This window comes from Dendrobates tinctorius, unplaced genomic scaffold, assembly GCF_039654945.1.
Source record: "Dendrobates tinctorius isolate UK_male_01 unplaced genomic scaffold, ASM3965494v1 ptg000003l, whole genome shotgun sequence".
In the NCBI taxonomy this organism is placed as follows: Eukaryota; Metazoa; Chordata; class Amphibia; order Anura; family Dendrobatidae; genus Dendrobates; species Dendrobates tinctorius.
Window position 1 is genome coordinate 101,356,849 of NW_027361671.1, and position 20,519 is coordinate 101,377,367.

General features: G+C 44.6%; 1 protein-coding gene across 12 annotated transcripts in view; it reads right to left on the reverse strand.

Moving 5' to 3' along the window:
- The window catches only part of ATXN2 (ataxin 2), a 182,842-nt gene that overhangs the window by 10,072 nt on the left and 152,251 nt on the right, over positions 1–20,519 (reverse strand). For 8 of the 12 annotated variants that reach the window (XM_073564973.1, XM_073564778.1, XM_073564585.1 and 5 more), the window contains one exon: positions 3,663–3,716. The exons of the other annotated variants lie outside the window; for them this stretch is intronic. In XM_073564973.1, the coding sequence (XP_073421074.1) occupies positions 3,663–3,716 (54 nt within the window). The remainder of the gene's footprint in view (positions 1–3,662; positions 3,717–20,519) is intronic. 12 annotated transcript variants of the gene reach the window in all.

Sequence of the window (20,519 nt, forward strand, 5' to 3'; positions counted from 1 at the left end):
CCAGAACTATGCTGGCTTTTTTTAGATTTTTTTTTAGCAAAGTCCAGTCTAGCCTTTTGATTCTTGATGCTTATGAGTGGCTTGCACCGTGCAGTGAACCCTCTGTATTTACTTTCATGCAGTCTTCTCTTTATGGTAGATTTGGATATTGATACACCTACCTCCTGGAGAGTGTTGTTCACTTGGTTGGCTGTTGTGAAGGGGTTTCTCTTCACCATGGAGATTATTCTGCGATCATCCACCACTGTTGTCTTCCGTGGGTGCCCAGGTCTTTTTGCATTGATGAGTTCACCAGTGCTTGCTTTCTTTCTCAGGATGTACCAAACTGTAGATTTTGCCTCTCCTAATGTTGTAGCAATTTCTAGGATAGGTTTTTTCTGTTTTTGCAGCGTAAGGATGGCTTGTTTCACCTGCATGGAGAGCTCCTTTGACCGCTTGTTTCCTTCACAGCAAAACCTTACAAATGCAAGCACCACACCTCAAATCAACTCCAGGCCTTTTATCTGCTTAACTGAGAACGACATAACGAAGGGATTGCCCACACCTGTACATGAAATAGACTTGGAGCCAATTGTCCAATTACTTTTGGTCCCTTTAAAAACAGGGCGGCACATGTTAAGGAGCTGAAACTCCTAAACCCTTCATCCAACTTTAATGTGGATACCCTCAAATGAAAGCTGAAAGTCTGAACTTCAACTGCATCTGAATTGTTTTGTTTAAAATTCATTGTGGTAAAGTCTAGAACCAAAATTAGAAAAATGTCTCTGTCCAAATATATATGGACCTAACTGTAGGTGCCGATTCCAGCGATGTGTCACTTATTAATTAGGCAGTGTTTTACGGTTTATATACAATCAGCGTTTTATCATCAGGAGGATATCACCACAGGACAAGCTGCCTTGTGCCTGCTAGTCCAACCTCTCCCACAGCAGATTGGCCGCTCTCTGTCAATATACATTGTACACAGAAAGCTGTTATACGTGGTGTGTACAGGATTATACACAGACCTACATTCCAAGCTCTGTTAGATGTATAGAAGAGGAAACAAATTCTATGACAACTGCTGCACCCAGCAAACTAAGTGATACATCACTGGAATCAGATTTTCTGATCCTACCTCAAACTCCTTTCAGATTACACAGCAAAAACCTGCAGGCAGATTCCCTTTAAGACGATACACTTACACTAACTATTCGTACAATACAACTACACTTGTTCCCTTTAGAAGTTGGTCAATGATTATTACACAGATATAACAGATGAATTTAACTCGTCACAAGCCAACTTGTTTAGATGACATATAAGAGTGGATAATGTTATTTGAACAGCATATGAGCTGTCCAACCATAACGCCATCTGAATAAATACAGATGACCAGATTTTCCTACAGGTCCGCTGACTCATGTGTTTGCTATGCCTGCAAAGGTTTCACATAACAAAAGATACTCTGGTTTAACCATAGAGCCTACACATGGATCTAGTGTCATATGCCACATCCAAACACATAGAAGCTTTGGATAATGACATGAACAAATCAATGCATGTAGATTGTATAGTGTATGACTTTATAACGCATAAAATATAACATCTAGCCTAAATATATTGTACTATAAAAGAAAACCTTGGAGTAGAAGCAATTTCCTATTAATTGTACGGGTATGTTCACACGTCAGCTTTTATGTGAATTTTGTGTTCAAATCTGCATGAAACACAAACCAAACCCCTGGCAGAAAAACGGGTTTTCTGCTACCCTGTTCACATAGAACACAAGATTTCATGTTACTTATTCTCATGGATTCTGCACAGAAAAACTGTCAGACCTGCCAGATGAGGATTAATGTTCGTTCGCAAGCTGCACATCTGTGGGAAAAATTAGAGCGATTTCTAATGCAAATCTTGTAGTAAAATATGGGTTGAATTTGCAAAATTGCAAATCAGTCATGTGAACATACCGTTAAAAGGGGAAAGAAAACTAGCCGAAATGTTAAAAAGAGAAAAAAAAAACTTGCTGTTTCAGGCTATACCAGTGAGGAAAATAAAATCTGTATAAAAATATAGCCAGTCAGCCGGTGATATAGTCACAATAGAAAGGTTTCATTTCCCGGGCTCTGCTACAGTCAGTGCGAGACTGGTTCAAGCTGCTAAGGACTGTGAGCCAAAAAATGTGTGGTACCTGAAGAACTGTGTGTATGTAACAGCAAGGTACATACACATAGTTCTAACACGGTACAAAGATATATCTCTTTCCTGTACCAGCAAGGTCACAGGTTTTATTATAGCCCTTACATAGCTTTTGGAACAAGCAAAGCCCAGTGACCGCACGCTGCCTTAAATCTTACTAACAGATTCCAGGGGCATTCTGTGGTATCCATATAGTGTTCAAGCATTTCCAAGAGAAAGACAATGACCTGGCACACAATGTGTCTGGAAGAACTGCACATTTTAAACAGATTCAGACATTTATTTTTAGGCTGATTATAACAGCTTCCATGTGTTTAGACATTTTGTTTGCAAAAATCTAACAATAAACAGTCACTATTCTTCACATGTGTGTACACTACAGCTCAAACACTGGTGATAGACATTATTGGATATCTATAATATTAACCCTTACCAACATGGCTTTGATGACTGGTCTCCAAGAGAAGGGTCATCACATGGTTGACAGGCAAACTCGCCTAGGCATGCACTGAGGATTCCTCTGCTTCCATACATCTGTACTGTCAGGCATAGTCGCTTTGCAGAAAGCCTAAATATACTGAATATTTTTTTTTATATATTTGCAAGCTACATTTTATGGTAGGTCAACTAGATAAACCATAAAAGTGTGGTCACGCAACAAGAGAAGCTCATTCTTAGCCGTGATGGCTTTACATCTGTGCACACATAGACAGCTCCATTCCAAGGGGACTAGCCAAAAAAACAGACTGATCGTTTTACCAGAGATTAGGCATTTAGTAAAACGGACCAACTGAACTTGTGCGGCAAATTTCTTTTTCCTTATCACAATCTTGACACTGACTTTTTTTCTTTCTAGAATTCAACTTTCTGTTTCAGGAAACATGTGGAAACTAGCCTTAAGCAGAATAATCCTATGTATTGAAGCATCTAATGAGCGTGTGCAAAAGTCATTGTGAAGTGAGGGATCAGCCGTGACTACCTATTGTGATTGGTGGCTTTTGTGTTATCAGCTGTGTATGGTTGTTAGGAGTCATTGTAAGCTCTAAAATAGCTCTAATAGCCAGTATGACATTTCCAAGATTACTAATTTTATTACACTTGTAGTATAATATACCATATATTGGTGTGTACACATCCGCATAATTTGTTTTTAGAAATACATGTGACAAAAAAAAAAAAAAAAAAAAAAATCACCTAAACTTACTTACAGGAAATGTATGGCCAGAAAATTATCTATTTAAATTTGCCACTGATACTATTACACGAGAGAGAAAAAAAAACAAAACACTATACGCTATTCTCCAGTGATTCTCACTACTATCTGACATGGCTTGTGAATCTACCTGTAAGACTACACTGCATCTATTCACAGGCCCTTTATCTCGGCCCATCCTTTCTGGTGTAATGGAAAGTTTTTTCAACATTCACTTTGTGATAAGTACAGTCAAGTAAAAGCAAGGGAATGAAAAACAACAACTCACTGGCAAAGTAGAAAGAAGGGGCAGTCTCCTTGTTGTTTGGAATTTTAGGACATGCTGAATTTGGGGGAAATAGAAACGCAAATTAGCCTTTGATGATAGCATTGTAAGGCTGACATGATGGAAAATGAGCATGAAAGTTATTCTGCGGTAGCTTTAGACTGAAGCAGGCGAGGAGTCACGGTCAACGCTGCCATGCACACAATCCCTGTCACTCCAGAGGTTTTGAAACAACAGATTAGAATTGTTCAGAAATGGTCTGGTTTGCCTTCGCCAGCCTACACACGGCTTTAAATGACACAATCCGGTACGGGTAACGTCAATGTCAACACCGCGGCACCCAGCTGGGCGCGCTCCGGCAGATGGCTGCGGCCTCAAGACATCTGTATCAGAGCTCACATCAGTCTTTACTCGGCCAAGACTTTCAGGCTGCCGTATCTGCAGCAGCAGTAATGCACTTGTACAGTGAAGGATATTAAAATCATGCAGCATCACCAGTACAAGTCGTAGAGCCAAAAAACAACATTAAAAAGAAATATAAAAATAAATAAAGTGCAGTTTTTCTATACAACACATTTTCAGGTATGTGGCTTTAAAATGTTGACACAACTGGTATACATTATTTTTGCTAACAGGCAATGTCCCTTCAAGGAAATCTGACCAGTCAAGTAAAAAATTAACTTTATTCCTCTCGGCACCCTCAGGCTTCCAGTCAGAGGTGCAGCTTCAGTTACCAGTCAGGCTGACAACCGGCTCTATAGCGCCTCAGTGCTGAGCTGGCTGTCAGTCAGTCAGTGTGGGGGCGTGGTTACAGCCCCAGATCACTGTATACTGAGTGGTGACTGAAACCGGCCCATCATGTCTGGAAGCCCGAGGCCGCCAGGAGAAATACAGTTTATTCCTGGTCGTCGGGCTTCCAGCACAGCAGCCGCACGGCTTTAGAACGTTATTAACCACATACAGTGGGGGAAAATAAGTATTTGATACTCTGCTGATTTTGCAAGTTTTCCCCCCTACAAAGAATGGAGAGGTCTGTAATTTTTATCGTCGGTACACGTCACCTGTGAGAGATAGAATCTAAAAATAAAAACAGAAAATCACATTGTATGACTGGTACCACAGTCTACAACATTATTGTAAGAAATACACAACGCAGTCATGAATTGAAATCCTGCAGGGCACACAAGATCCCCCTGCTCATGCCAGCACATGTCCAGGCCCATTTGAAGTTCGCCAATGAACATCTGAATGATCCAGGGCAGGCATTTGAGAAGGTCAAGTGGTCAGAGGAGACCAAAACAGAAATTCTTGGTATCAACTCCACTCGTCGCATTTGGAGGAAGAAGGATGAGTACAACACCAAGAACACCATCCCAACCGTAAAGCATTGTGGTGGAAACATACTTTGGGGCTGATTTTCTGCAAAGGTGATAGGGCAACTGCACCATATTGAAAGGAAGGATGGATGGGGTCATGTATCGCAAAATTTTGGCCAACAACCTCCTTCCCTCATTAAGAGCATTGAAGATGGGTCGTGGCTGGGTCTTCCAGCATGACATGACAATGCCCAGAAACACAGCGAGGGCAACTAAGGAGTGGCTCCATAAGAAGCATTTCAAGGACCTGGAGCGTCCTAGCCAGCCACCAGATTTGAACCCAATCGAAAATCTTTGGACGGAGTTGAAACTCAATGTTGCCCAGCGACAGCCCCAAAACCTGAAAGACCTGGAGAAGATCTGTATGGAGGAGTGGGTCAAAATCCCTGCTGCAGTTTGTTTTTCTATTGTATCAAATACTTATTTCATGTATTAAAATGCAAATAAATTATGTAAAAATCATAGAAATGTGATTTATTGGATTTGTTTTATTCTGTCTCTCACAGTTGAAGTGTACTTGGGATAAAATTCCAGACCTCTCCATTCACTGTAGGTGGGGAAACTTGCATTATATCAAATACTTATCTTCCCCGCTGTATCTGAAAGTGAATAGCATTTTTTTTTTTTTTTTTTTTACACGACAATTTTCCTTTAAAACCTTAAACAGGTGTTGTCCATTACTAGACTACTCCTTAAGTGCCCCACATACAAAAACAGCACTGCCGCAGCCTTCACAGTTCCGTCTGAAGTATGAACACTGCAGCCGATCGCAGCTGATCGGTGGCAGCAATCACAAGACAATGCCATGACTACGGAGAATAGGAGGTTGCTCTGTTCCTAGCCTTTACAACAGGAGTTTGGCTATTAATCATATTCTCTAATGTTAATCACAGAAGCATAGTGACTGTCTCAGCATGAACCTCCAGGGTAACTATATGACACAAAGATTCTAGTAAGACAATTCATGATGTACCATTAAAGTCACGGTGCACCAATGGGTAAATAAGATTGAGTTAACATTAACAAAATGAGCAATACAAAGTGACCAGTGCATTTAAAAACCTAAACCTTTACAAAAAGAAGTTGAACATGAACTTTATAAAAAAAAAAAACATACAAAACGAGGAAACTTAAAGGGACCAGTCATTTTGAGCATGCAGTCTGATTTAATTAGCAGACCACCACTCATATTCACAAAGCGCAGTATTTTTTTTTTTTTTTTTTTTTTTAAAACTATGTGTGTGGATTACCTGGACATACATGTCGCTGTCCAAGACAAGTTAATTTGCGTAGCACCAAGACTAATCAGACATTCAGGAAACCTAGGACAGGTTTATATGTAGTATGTATGTACATTATACATACATACATACATACACACACATATATACACACTACCGGGCATAGTAACTGTGGTTAGTTATAACAAATAATTATCCTCCATCCCATAGTCCCGTGCCCATATACCCATCATACATATCCACGATCCCATAGGCCCGTGCCCATATACCCATCATACATATCCTCCATCCCATAGTCCAGTGCCCATATACCCATCATACATATCCTCCATCCCATAGTCCAGTGCCCATATACCCATCACATATCCTCCATCCCATAGTCCCGTGCCAAGCGTCAGCCAAGCGTAAACGAAAAAGGAAAGTCTGCCTCCCACCCTGGAAGAACTTCCAGGTGGGGGTGACCCGTCACTTGGAGGAAAACCTACCAGAACGGGCGCCTGAAGGCCTGGAGTAGTGTCCTCTAGATCTCCAGCGGGGAGCGGGCTTGTAAGATGTTTTTTTCTGCTCTTGCTCCCTAGAGGCGGAAGGCCGATCTTGTTGGGTAGATCTTTCTGGGGACGAGAAGGGACGAAAAGGCCTAAACGGCCGGAAACCCTTTCTGTTAAAAAGGCGTTTTGGTCGAGACTGGGGGAGAGAAGTGCTTTTACCACCAGTGGCATCGGATATTATTTGATCCAGCTTGGCTCCAAAGAGCCTAGAACCATGGAATGGCAGATTGGTAAGCGACTTTTTAGAGATGGTATCCACATTCCATGACCTTAGCCAAAGGACTCGGCGTACGGCTACTATGTTGCTGTTAGCCCTTGCCACGCACCCAGCTGCATCCAAGGAGGCGGCCAAAAGGTATTTACCCACATGATTAATTTGATCTGCCAGATCTGCCAACTCGTCCTGAGGGGCTGCTGCTAAGATGCCCCTGCGAAGAATTTTAGCCCAAGCTGAGATAACTTTTGCCACCCAGACACGAAAATCGGACATAGGTAAGCGCCAGATGCCTCAAAAATTGACTTCGCCAGGGATTCTATTTGCCTGTCTGTTGGATCCTTAAGCGATGCACCATCTGGGAGGGATAGAACCGTCTTAGAGGCTATGAGAGAGACAGGAGGATCCACTTCGGGGGCTTTGGTCCATTTTGTGAGTAAATCTACATCAAAGGGGAACAGGACATCTAAATACCTGTGGCCTGAGAAGCGTTGCTCATGATGCTCCCAATGTTTGGTTAAGTGTAGTGTCAAACTCTTTGTGGTTTGGAAAAGTTCGGGATGGAGGCCTTGCACGTTTAAATGGAACAGAGCATTCCTGAGGCGGGGGCTTGTCCTGCTTAATTTCTAGGGTTTGGAAGATAGCTGAAAGGAGACTCTCGACCATATTCCAAGTTTTAGATATGTCATCTGCTTCTGAACTAGATCCCGATTGGGGATCGTCCTCTGACCTAATGTCGTCCCCTGAAGATGGAGAAGGGCACCTGGGTGAAGCAGATGGGCCTAGCGAGCTGGAAAACAAGCCAGACAGAACACGCTTCCTAGAAATCCTACTCGGTCTGTCCCTCTGAAGGTCGCGGTCAGGTGCGGGCGACTCACCTTGAGAGGCGGTCGTTGCACAGGTGGCTGTAGATAGCTGAGGCAAACGTTCTAAGACCTGGACCAGGGACTGAGACACTTTAGTCAGATCAGAGACCGACAGACATAGCAATGGCCCACTCTGGGAGAGGGGAAATACCCTCATCCCAGGAATCGGTGTGCTCCTGAGAGGCTGACATAGCTGAAGGACTGCAGGACGGACAGAAGAGTTACGACTGACCCGAAGCCCACTTCTTTTTACAGTGTGCACAGGCGTAGTGAGTAATGGTGGGCTTGAAAGCGCAGTTGAAGGGTTGCACATAGGTGGGTCACTCCTTATGGCCGCACTAAATACACAGGGACTGCAGAGGAGAGCCAATTTGCAATAAAGCGCCGAGCCTACCGAGAATCTGACGAGCAGCAGGACCCTGAAGTGTCCCCCAAGCAACGAGGAAGCAAGTGAAATTGCAGGATGGACGCTGGCAGTGAACTCGGTGGGCGGAGCTTGGTGCTAGGCCGTGATTGGACAATGGCAGCTGAGGGGTGCGGAAATAAGGGAGATTGATGCTTCTAAAAAAGAAAGGCGTCCTGTGATAGGGTCTAATGGGCGCGAAAAAAGCGCGCCCAGAGTAAAGGAATGAGCGCGTACAGAGCGGGGAGGAGAGAAAGTGAAAGTGACGCGGTCTCCTCCCCCGCCTGGATCTCTAAACTGAAATGGCCGCGGCGCCGATACATGTGGCTGCGCCACACCGCTCTGAAAACCCCCCCTGTGATAAGATAAAAACCCCAGCAGATAATATGAGACTGCTCCATGTGGGACCGCTGTGTGCTTCTGCACAGAAGGGAGCGCGGCTGCAGCGTGAGGTGCGCGGCTTGCAGTGGAGAAGGAGGGGCGGGAAATTCAAATGGTGCTCAGAGAGATGCAGGGCTGAAGGGAACGATCAGACTCTTACGTGACGCCCCTGAAGAGGATGACCGCAGGGGCCATGCGTAGCAGTCAGGCCTCTGGGAGAGGTCCTCTTACCCTTTGTCATGCAGAAGACGGCGTTTTCTTGTTGGGAGCGAAAGGGAGCCCACTGGCTACCGCCGTCTTCCTCTCAGCCCTGTCCCAGGAGAGGGGTGAGGAGATGCTTTCGGTAAGGACCGGCCATCCGTCATCAGCCCATAGCATCTAGTGGTGATATGGGAAAAGTCCTGCCTGCGGTACTGAGAGTTGCGATGTGGGTGACACCACACTGCTCGCTCAGCCGCCTGATATGGGAAATCAGGGTGATAACTACACCCTGTTTCCCGACGGAGAACCTGAAAATATAAGCGAAAAAGGATTAAAAAGTTCGACAAACACCTAAGGAAAGAAAGGAATCTGTCGGTGGGTGTATACTGCCGGGGAGGAGCCAATTTTCTTGTTTTTTTGCATAGTGTCAGCCTCCTAGCAGCATACACCCATGGTAATCTGTGTCCCCCAATAAGGCGATAAAGAAAAAGCAGCTAAGTAAAGAAAAACGAGTGGCCATCAGTACTTTAAGAAATTAAGGACGCTGGTTCCGAAACGCGCGCCAGGGAGTGCCTGGCACCACCACACGGGACTATCACTATACCGCTGGTATGTAATATACTTCTGTTTTCTGTGCAGTTGGTTCACTATCACATTCCACAGTGGAGCCACACATCCATGCTCAGTGGAGTTATTTTTATGCACTTTTGTTTTTAATATAAAAGACATTGGCACTTTTTATAGTACATTGAATATATTTGCAATTATTTATTCATATACATCAAATAGTTTTTATTTAAAATTTATCAATATTAAGATTGTGCATTATTATATCGGTTATTTAATTGTTTGTGATAGATTGGGGTATTTAAATTTTTGCACTGCTTACAATTATATAAATTTCACTATATATATTATTTATTATTCTTTCGGTATAGTATTTAAGACATATATTGCATATAATATATGATATATATATATGATATTGCATATAATATATTACAGTTGTGGCCAAAAGTATTGACACCCCTGCAATTCTGTCAGATAATACTCAGTTTCTTCCTGAAAATGATTGCAAACACAAATTCTTTGGTATTATCTTCATTTAATTTGTCTTAAATGAAAAAACACAAAAGAGAATGAAGCAAAAAGCAAAACATTGATCATTTCACACAAAACTCCAAAAATGTTCCAGACAAAAGTATTGGCACCCTCAGCCTAATACTTGGTTGCACAACCTTTAGCCAAAATAACTGCGACCAACCGCTTCCGGTAACCATTAATGAGTTTCTTACAATGCTCTGCTGGAATTTTAGACCATTCTTCTTTGGCAAACTGATCCAGGTCCCTGATATTTGAAGGGTGCCTTCTCCAAACTGCCATTTTTATATCTCTCCACAGGTGTTCTATGGGATTCAGGTCTGGACTCATTGCTGGCCACCTTAGAAGTCTCCAGTGCTTTCTCTCAAACCATTTTCTAGTGCTTTTTGAAGTGTGTTTTGGGTCATTGCCCTGCTGGAAGACCCATGACCTCTGAGGGAGACCCAGCTTTCTCACACTGGGCCCTACATTATGCTGCAAAATTTGTTGGTAGTCTTCAGACTTCATATAGCCATGCACACGGTCAAGCAGTCCGGTGCCAGAGGCAGCAAAGCAACCCCAAAACATCAGGGAACCTCCACCATGTTTGACTGTAGGGACCGTGTTCTTTTCTTTGAATGCCTCTTTTTTTCTCCTGTAAACTCTATGTTGAGGCCTTTGCCAAAAAGCTCTACTTTTGTCTCATCTGACCAGAGAACATTCTTCCAAAACGTTTTAGGCTTTTTCAGGAAAGTTTTGGCAAACTCCAGCCTGGCTTTTTTATGTCTCGGGGTAAGAAGTGGGGTCTTCCTGGGTCTCCTACCATACAGTCCCTTTTCATTCAGACACCGACGGATAGTACGGGTTGACACTGTTGTACCCTCGGACTGCAGGGCAGCTTGAACTTGTTTGGATGTTAGTCGAGGTTCTTTATCCAACATCCGCACAATCTTGCGTTGAAATCTCTTGTCAATTTTTCTTTTCCGTCCACATCTAGGGAGGTTAGCCACAGTGCCATGGGCTTTAAACTTCTTGATGACACTGCGCACGGTAGACACAGGAACATTCAGGCCTTTGGAGATGGACTTGTAGCTTTGAGATTGCTCATGCTTCCTCACAATTTGGTTTCTCAAGTCCTCAGACAGTTCTTTGGTCTTCTTTCTTTTTCCATGCTCAATGTGGTACACACAAGGACACAGGACAGAGGTTGAGGCAACTTTAATCCATGTCAACTGGCTGCAAGTGTGATTTAGTTATTGCCAACACCTGTTAGGTGCCACAGGTAAGTTACAGGTGCTGTTAATTACACAAATTAGAGAAGCATCACATGATTTTTTGAACAGTGTCAATACTTATTTCCACCCTCTTTTTTATGTTTGGTGTGGAATTATATCCAATTTGGCTTTAGGACAATTCTTTTTGTGTTTTTTCATATAAGACAAATTAAATGAAGATAATAATACCAAAGAATTTGTGTTTGCAATCATTTTCAGGAAGAAACTGAGTATTATCTGACAGAATTGCATGGGTGTCAATACTTTTGGCCACAACTGTTTATATCAGAAATTATGGAAATGATTTGAAAGTTCCCAAGCATATTTACAATTGATTTTAATGAATTGGTGTGCCATATAGGCACTTTTCTTTTTGTCTTGCACATTGTTTATATTTGCCAATTGATTGAAATAAAGGTTTTTTTTATATCGAGCCATCCCGGTTTTTCTTAAAACAAGTGTCCAACGCAGTGGTTTTTCTATATTGTTAACCGAATGGTCTGCCATTCAATTAGGGAAACACATCTGTATCACATTCTAAGATTAGAATTGGTGCGCAATCAGTTTTTTAAATTGTATTTTATTTGAATTTATATAAATATTTGTGCACTTTAAATTTTCTTCAGTTGTGTTCGATCGTTACTAAGCCACAAAATTTGCACAGTCACACATCTGGACCCCGAGAGCATCATAGGCTATGTTGTGAGGCGAAATTTTAACCCCGTGCGTTCCAATTCACCAAACAATTTGACCCATTATTCTTATCATTTCTATGGTGTTATCGTCCTTCTCTAAAACTGGAAATTAGCTTAGTTACTCACCGATAACGGTGTTTCTCGGAACCCATGACAGCACCATGGAGAAAGGGGATCCGCCCTTCAGGGACAGGAACCTACAGATAAAAAGGGCGGTACCTCTCCTCCGCCTTCAGTTGGTTACAGAGCATCAGAGGGTCTCCAGGTTAGACAACAGAAATATATACACAACATTATAATATTGCTTATTTAGAAGAAGCAGCACCGTGCCTAAACAGCAACACTCTACGAACAGTAAAACGTGCTCACCACACTCGTGAAGGGGAGGGGAATAAGCGGGTGCTGTCATGGGTTCCGAGAAACACTGTTATCGGTGATTAACTAAGTTATTCTCCCTCACCCATGACAGCACCACGGAGAGAATTACAGAGATTGGTAGCTTAGAGAGGGACCACCGCCTGAAGGACCCTTCTCCCGAAGGTCAGGTCAGACGTAGAGGCTAGATCTAAGCGATAGTGCCTGAAAAAGGTGGAAGGTGAGCAGGTGGCCGCCTTACAGATCTGTTCTATCGATACCTCAGATCTTTCAGCCTATGAGGTCGCCATCGCTCTTGTGGAATGGGATTTCAACCCTTCCGGGATGGTATTCCCACTGGATGAATACGCCAGGGCAATCGCATCCCTTATCCATCTTGCCAAAGTACTCTTAGATGCTTTGAGTCCCTTACGAGGTCCATGGAAACACACATGGTGGCCTCTAGATACTGTACTAGGCACCTCTTCAAATCTAAGGTGTGGAATTTTTCTTCTCCCTTATTTTTAGGATTTAGGCAGAAGGAAGGGAGGACTACCTCTTGGGACCTATGAAAATGTGACGACACGTTTTTTAGGTAAGCCGGGTCAGGTTTTAAAATGACTATCCTCTAGAATTTTTGTAAAAGGTGGCCCTGCTGATAAAGCTTGAATATCGCTAACCCTGCGAGCTGATTTTAGTGCAACCAGAAGCACTGTTTTTAACGACAGGATTCTTAGGGATGCCGAGTGAATAGGTTCGAACGGAGGACCTGTTAGTGTGGACAGTACAAGATTCAGGTCCCATGACGGTAATCTTTGCCTGGCTATTGGCCTAGATCTGGTTACGGCCTTAATAAATCTTGCCACCCAAGGATTACCTGCCACATCATGGTTATAAAGGGCGCCCAAAGCTGCTACTTGCACCTTTAATGTGTTGACCGCTAGACCATGTTCTAGGCCCCTTTGTAGAAATTCTAGGATCTTATCAATGTGAATCCCGTCCTGAACCTTTACCCCGGAAGTGGATAAGAATTTTTTTCACGTTCTCCAATAAGTTCTCATCGTAACCGGTTTTCTACTTTTTTGTAACGTAGTTATCAGGTTCTCTGAAAAGCCCCTGTCTCTCATCAGCGCCCTCTCAAATTCCATGCTGTTAAATGGAGGTTCCCTACCTGAGGGTGTAATACTGGGCCCTGCGATAGCAAGTCCGGTAGATCGGGTAGGATCCAAGGGTCGGTTATCGAGAGCATTCTTAGCCAGGAGAACCAAGTTCTTTTGGGCCAGAAGGGGGCTATTAATATCATTCTTGCCCCGTCTTCCCTGACTTTCCTTAGGACTGCCGGAATAAGCATGATCGGGGGAAAGGCATATGTTAGGCTCTGCGTCCATGGGAGCATGAACGCGTACAGAGCTACAGGATTCCCCCTGGGGTCTAGGGAGCAGAAAGTTCCCACTGTTTTGTTCCTGAAGTCGGCGAACAGATCTATGTCCGGGGCCCCCCACATTTTTACAATCTGCCGAAAAATGGACCATTTTGGGACCCATTCCCCTTGTCGTAATTGGGTGCGGCTCAGAAAGACTGCCCTTTGATTCTCCGTACCTTGGATGTGTAGTGCTGACAGAGATAACAGACTTGCCTCTGCTAGTTTTAGGACTCTGGAGGATGTTTCCATCAGGGCTCGGGACCTGGTTCCCCCTGATGATTTATATAGGCTACTGTGACTCGATTGTCCGAAAATATGCAGACATGATGACCTTGGAGCAGGGGTAGGAAGTGTGTTAACGCCTAGCCCACTGCTAAGAGCTCTTTCTGGTTTGAGGAGGTCTCTAATTCTTGACCTCCCCACGCGCCCTGAGCCACCTCGTTGTTCATGTGTGCTCCCCATCCTCTGAGACAGGCATCCGTGGTAACTATGTGTGTTATTTTTGTTACCCAGGGGATTCCTTCGGAAAGGTTGTCTTGGCTTCTCCACCAGGCTAGGGAATGAGTAGTTTTTGAATTTAGGGTAATACGACCCTATAGGTGTCCCCCTACTGTTGGCTGGTTGGCTAGTACGTCCCACTGGACATCTCTCGTGTGTAACTGAGCCCATTGGACTGCTGGCAGGCGGGGGGAGAGAACCCAGCAGTGACATAACTTTTCTTAATGTCATGGAGGGATTTTGGATCGCTCTTGTTACAATTTGAGCGATTCTCTCCTTCTTGCGGTCTGGGAGGCGGCACTCTTGAATGTTTGAGTCCAGTGCTAGACCCAAGAATTCCTGCACTCTGCTTCATTTTTTCAGATTCAGGAGCCAGCCCAGGCCCCGTAGAGTGACCATCACCCTGTCTCTCTGTTCCCCGCATTTTTGAGCCGAGCTGCTTGCTATTAAAAAAATCGTCCAGATACGGGATTATTATTATGTCTTGCTCCCTTACATGGGCCATCATTTCTGCTACTATTTTAGTAAATACCCTTGGAGCTACAGATATTCCGAACGGCAAGGCTTTGTACTGGAATTCTTTTATGTCGCCCTTTATCGAGACGGCCAACCTGATATATTTTCTGGAGTCTTTGTGAATGGGGACGTGATAATAGGCATCGCTGAGATCTAACACCGTCATGAAGCAGTTCGGGAACAGGATTTTGGTGGTGGACCTGATCGACTCCATTTTGAAGCTTTGATTCCTGATGTACAGTGGGGAAAAAAAGTATTTAGTCAGTCAGCAATAGTGCAAGTTCCACCACTTAAAAAGATGAGAGGCGTCTGTAATTTACATCATAGGTAAACCTCAACTATGGGAGACAAACTGAGAAAATAAAATCCAGAAAATCACATTGTCTGTTTTTTTTTCATTTTATTTGCATATTATGGTGGAAAATAAGTATTTGGTCAGAAACAAACAATCAAGATTTCTGGCTCTCACAGACCTGTAACTTCTTCTTTAAGAGTCTCCTCTTTCCTCCACTCATTACCTGTAGTAATGGCACCTGTTTAAACTTGTTATCAGTATAAAAAGACACCTGTGCACACACTCAAACAGTCTGACTCCAAACTCCACTATGGTGAAGACCAAAGAGCTGTCAAAGGACACCAGAAACAAAATTGTAGCCCTGCACCAGGCTGGGAAGACTGAATCTGCAATAGCCAACCAGCTTGGAGTGAAGAAATCAACTGTGGGAGCAATAAGTAGAAAATGGAAGACATACAAGATCACTGATAATCTCCCTCGATCTGGTGCTCCACGCAAAATCCCACCCCGTGGGGTCAGAATGATCACAAGAACGGTGAGCAAAAATCCCAGAACCACGCGGGGGGACCTAGTGAATGAACTGCAGAGAGCTTTGACCAATGTAACAAGGCCTACCATAAGTAACACACTACGCCACCATGGACTCAGATCCTGCAGTGCCAGACGTGTCCCACTGCTTAAGCCTGTACATGTCCGGGCCCGTCTGAAGTTTGCTAGAGAGCATTTGGATGATCCAGAGGAGTTTTGGAAGAATGTCCTATGGTCTGATGAAACCAAACTGGAACTGTTTGGTAGAAACACAACTTGTCATGTTTGGAGGAAAAAGAATACTGAGTTGCATCCATCACACACCATACCTACTGTAAAGCATGGTGGTGGAAACATCATGCTTTGGGGCTGTTTCTCTGCAAAGGGGCCAGGATGACTGATCCGGGTACATGAAAGAATGAATGGGGCCATGTATCGTGAGATTTTGAGTGCAAACCTCCTTCCATCAGCAAGGGCATTGAACATGAAACGTGGCTGGGTCTTTCAACATGACAATGATCCAAAGCACACCGCCAGGGCAACGAAGGAGTGGCTTCGTAAGAAGCATTTCAAGGTCCTGGAGTGGCCTAGCCAGTCTTCAGATCTCAACCCTATAGAAAACCTTTGGAGGGAGTTGAAAGTCCGTGTTGCCAAGCGAAAAGCCAAAAACATCACTGCTCTAGAGGAGATCTGCATGGAGGAATGGGCCAACATACCAACAACAGTGTGTGGCAACCTTGTGAAGACTTACAGAAAACGTTTGACCTCTGTCATTGCCAACAAAGGATATATCACAAAGTATTGAGATGAAATTTTGTTTCTGACCAAATACTTATTTTCCACCATAATATGCAAATAAAATGAAAAAAAAACAGACAATGTGATTTTCTGGATTTTTTTTTCTCAGTTTGTCTCCCATAGTTGAGGTCTACCTATGATGTAAATTACAGACGCCTCTCATCTTTTTAAGTGGTGGAACTTGCACTATTGCTGACTGACTAAATACTTTTTTTCCCCACTGTATCTGTTTAATTTTTTTAAATTTATAATTGTCCGGAACGTGCCGTCTGGCTTGATCACCAGGAAAAGAGGGGAGTAGTACCCCCCCGCCCCTTTCCTGCCGGACTCATTTTTTACCAGGCTTAGGACCTCGCTTTCTAGGGCTTCCTGCTCTTGCTTACAGGATCTCAGCGGAGTCATTACATACTTTTGAGGTGGGAGAGAGAGAGAGAAAGTCTATTCTTAGTCCCTCCTGGATTAGGTTTACTATCCATGGGTTGTTTCCAGGCTGGAAGGAAAAGGGTTAACCTTCCCCCCCACCCTGGGCAAACTGTCACTTACAGGGTTCCTCTTTGGTAACTCGTCCCGAGACAAAAAGCCCTCTATCTCTTCTCTTGTCATCCCACTTTTGCTCCCTCGGTGGTCTCCTCTGAAAAAACTTTCTATTCCGAAAGGGCCTTTTAAATGCTGCAGGCCCCAAATTTGGGAACCCTTTCTTCTTGTCCCCCGCTTTTTGGAGGATGTCATCTAACGTCTCCCCAAAAAGGAATTTCCCTTCACAGGGGATTGAACACAGTTTCATCTTGGTCTGTAGGTCCCCTGGCCAACTTTTAAGTGCTGCTGCTTTGGACGATAACCGGACTGAATCGGCCGATGAGTCCGCTAAGAAGGCAGCCGCTCCCCTTATTACCGGGATAGTGTCTAGGCTTTTATTCCTTGGCGTCCCTTCCCTTAGTTGCTTTTCGAGTTGATCCACCCATACCATTAGGGCTCTTGAGGTACATGTCGCCGCTATGGCTGGTCTGAGGTTACCTCCTGTTGATTTCCATGCCCCTTTAAGAAAGGTATCTGCCTTTTTATCTAGGGGATCCCTGAGGGTGCCCATGTCCTCAAAGGGGAGGGCGAATTTCTTTGAGGCCTATGCGATGGCTACGTCGAGCTTCGGGGCTTTATCCCAAGACGTGGACGCCTCTTCATCAAAGGGATATTTTCTTTTAAGGGAAGGGACAGTGGTGTTTTTCCTGTCCGGTTTATCCCATTCTTTTTTGATTAGACCCTGAACATTTTCATTTAGTGGGAACACTCTCTGCTTTTTCTTACCCAGTCCCCCGAACATTATGTCCTGGACTGTTTTATCGGGCCTAGGGTCCAACACCCACAATGGTAGACCTTCCCGCTTTCACTAGTTTGTCTACCTCTTCTAGGGGAAAGCAGTGACGCCCCTCTGTTTCCTCGTCTGAGGGTGAGGAACCGGAGTCTGAGGTTTTTGACGTGATTTCTCCCGACGTAGAAGAGTCCGACTGGGAAGTCACCATTGTGTCTTTCTTTTTTGACTTGTCCCTGTGCTTAAGGGATGTAAGGGCACTCTGAACCTCCGATTTGATTGCAGCTCCCAGGTCAGAGGCAAAATCCGGGGTTTCCTGACAGAGGACTTCTTTTGTACAAGACTCGCAGAGTTTTTTCTCCCAAGATATAGGGAGGGGTCTAGTACAAGTGGGGCATTCCCTGCTCTTCTTTTTCCCCCTCTTCTTTCCCTAATAAGGGAAAGGAATTCTATTACAATGATGAATATTCATGAAGATCACTCACCCAAAAGTATGCGGCTGCAGGTACCCATTCGGGAGATGGAGTCAGGTCCTGTACAGGCTGATCTCCCGATGGCGATTTGCTCCTTGCAGCTGACGTGCTACGCTGCGTGAAGTGACTGCTGGCATGACCATACCTGTCTCATTCCTTTTGGCGATGATGGTGGTGGTGCTGCTGCTGCTTAAGCTGCTGCCTGGCTTGCTGCTCCTGTTGCTGGTCGCTATCCCCCATTGTTTAGGATCGCTTCCAGCCAGGAGTGTTTCTGGAGGAGTGTTTCTGGCCCCACCATTTTAAATTCCCCGGCGTGTGACATCAACGCTCCCATCCTGCACCGCGTCCCCCGGGAGAACGCTCCTGCGCATGCGCCGGTTACCGAGACCCGGAAGCCGGTTTCTACTTCCGGGGCGGCCGCAACCTCTGTACCATGGCGCTGCCCGCATGTCTGCCGGGTCCCTACGAACCCCGACCTCCTCTCCGGAGCGGCGGCTCCGACGTCTCTCCCGCCCGCTCACCTGGCAGCCTGCATCGGCCCCAACAGTGGCGGCTTCGGACACCGCACCTCCCCGTGGCAGGGGCCTCCCCGCTGCCATACATCGGACAGGCCGGCCCCGGATCACTACGAACAGGTAGTTACCACTCCTGTGGGTCACCCGTCAGGGAAAGGAACCCAACTGAAGGCGGAGGAGAGGTACCACCCTTTTTATCTGTAGGTTCCTGTCCCTGAAGGGCGAATCCCCTATCTCCGTGGTGCTGTCATGGGTGAGGGAGAAAACAAAATTTGTTACTGTGCCAACGCAGACCACCCTCTGACACAGACTGCAGGGGGAGCCCAGTATCACACAGGATAGGATTAGATACACGGCTGAGCAGTCAGTAACACACGATAGGATTAGGTACACGGCTCAGCAGTCAGTATCACACAGGATAGGACTAGATACACGGCTCAGCAGACAGTATCACACAGGATAGGATTAGATACACGGCTCAGCAGTCAGTATCACACAGGATAGGATTAGATACACGGCTCAGCAGTCAGTATCACACAGGATAGGATTAGATACACGGCTCAGCAGTCAGTATCACAAATGGATAGGATTAGATACACTGCTCAGCAGTCAGTATCACACAGGATAGGGTTAGATACACGGCTGGGAAGTCAGTAACACACAATGGGATTAGATATACAGCTCAGCAGAAAGTATCACAGGAGAGGATTAAGTACACAGCTCAGCAGACATTATCACACAGGATAGGGTTAGATACACAGCTCAGAAACAGGATGTGCCAAAGGAGAGGACATTTCATTCCAAGAATTCCACTCATTCCATCTGATTTGTTTTTTGATTTTAAACACCTTTAGTTTCCAGTTCAACTGCTACTTGCAATGTCCATTAACAATGCTCAGGGACAGTCCTTGAAAGCAGTAGGGATCGATTTGCAATCTCCATGCTTTTCTCATGGTCAACTTTACGTGGTCTGTTCAAGAGTTGGAACTGCCAAAAATCTGTTCATCTTTGCACAGAAAGGAAAAAACCAAAAATCTTGAATGAGTTGAAAATAAAATACTATCAATACTTGGGTAATCGTTTAGTTAATTTGTGTTGCAAATCTATAGTGTTGAATATATGATACGAAATGTTTTTATGTGCAATATAATCATTATAATTTGTTATAACTAACCACAGTTGGTTACTATGCCCAGGCAATGCCGGGCTCTTCAGCTAATATATCTAATACTAGCTGAAGAGCCCAGCGCTGCCCGGGCATAGTAACTAACTGTGGTTAGTTATAACAAATTATAATTATCCTCCATCCCATAGTCCCGTTCCCGTATACCCATCATACATATCCACGATCCCATAGGCCCGTGCCCATATACCCATCACACATCCTCCATCCCATAGTCCCATGCCCATATACCCATCACACATCCTCCATCCCATAGTCCCATGCCCATCATACATATTCGCCATCCCATAGTCGAGTGCCCATATACCCATCACATATCCTCCATCCCATAGTCAACCATTATGACATCATAATGAGCGGCGGGGCTTGCAACCTATGATGACATCAGCGTCGCCATGGAAACCATTATGACATCATAATAAGGGGCGGGGCTTGATACACACTTTCCCCCCATTATGTAGATAGGGGCATTATGACATCATGAGGGGCGGGGCTTGACACGCACACACTTTTTCCCCATTATGTAGACAGGGGCAAAATTGTTTGGTGAATTGGAACGCGCGGGGTTAACTTTTCGCTTCACAACATAGCTCAGGACCCTCTCGGGGTCCAGGTGTGTGACTGTGCCAAATTTTGTGGCTGTAGCTGCGACGGTGCGGATGCCTATCCCGGACATACACACTCACACACAT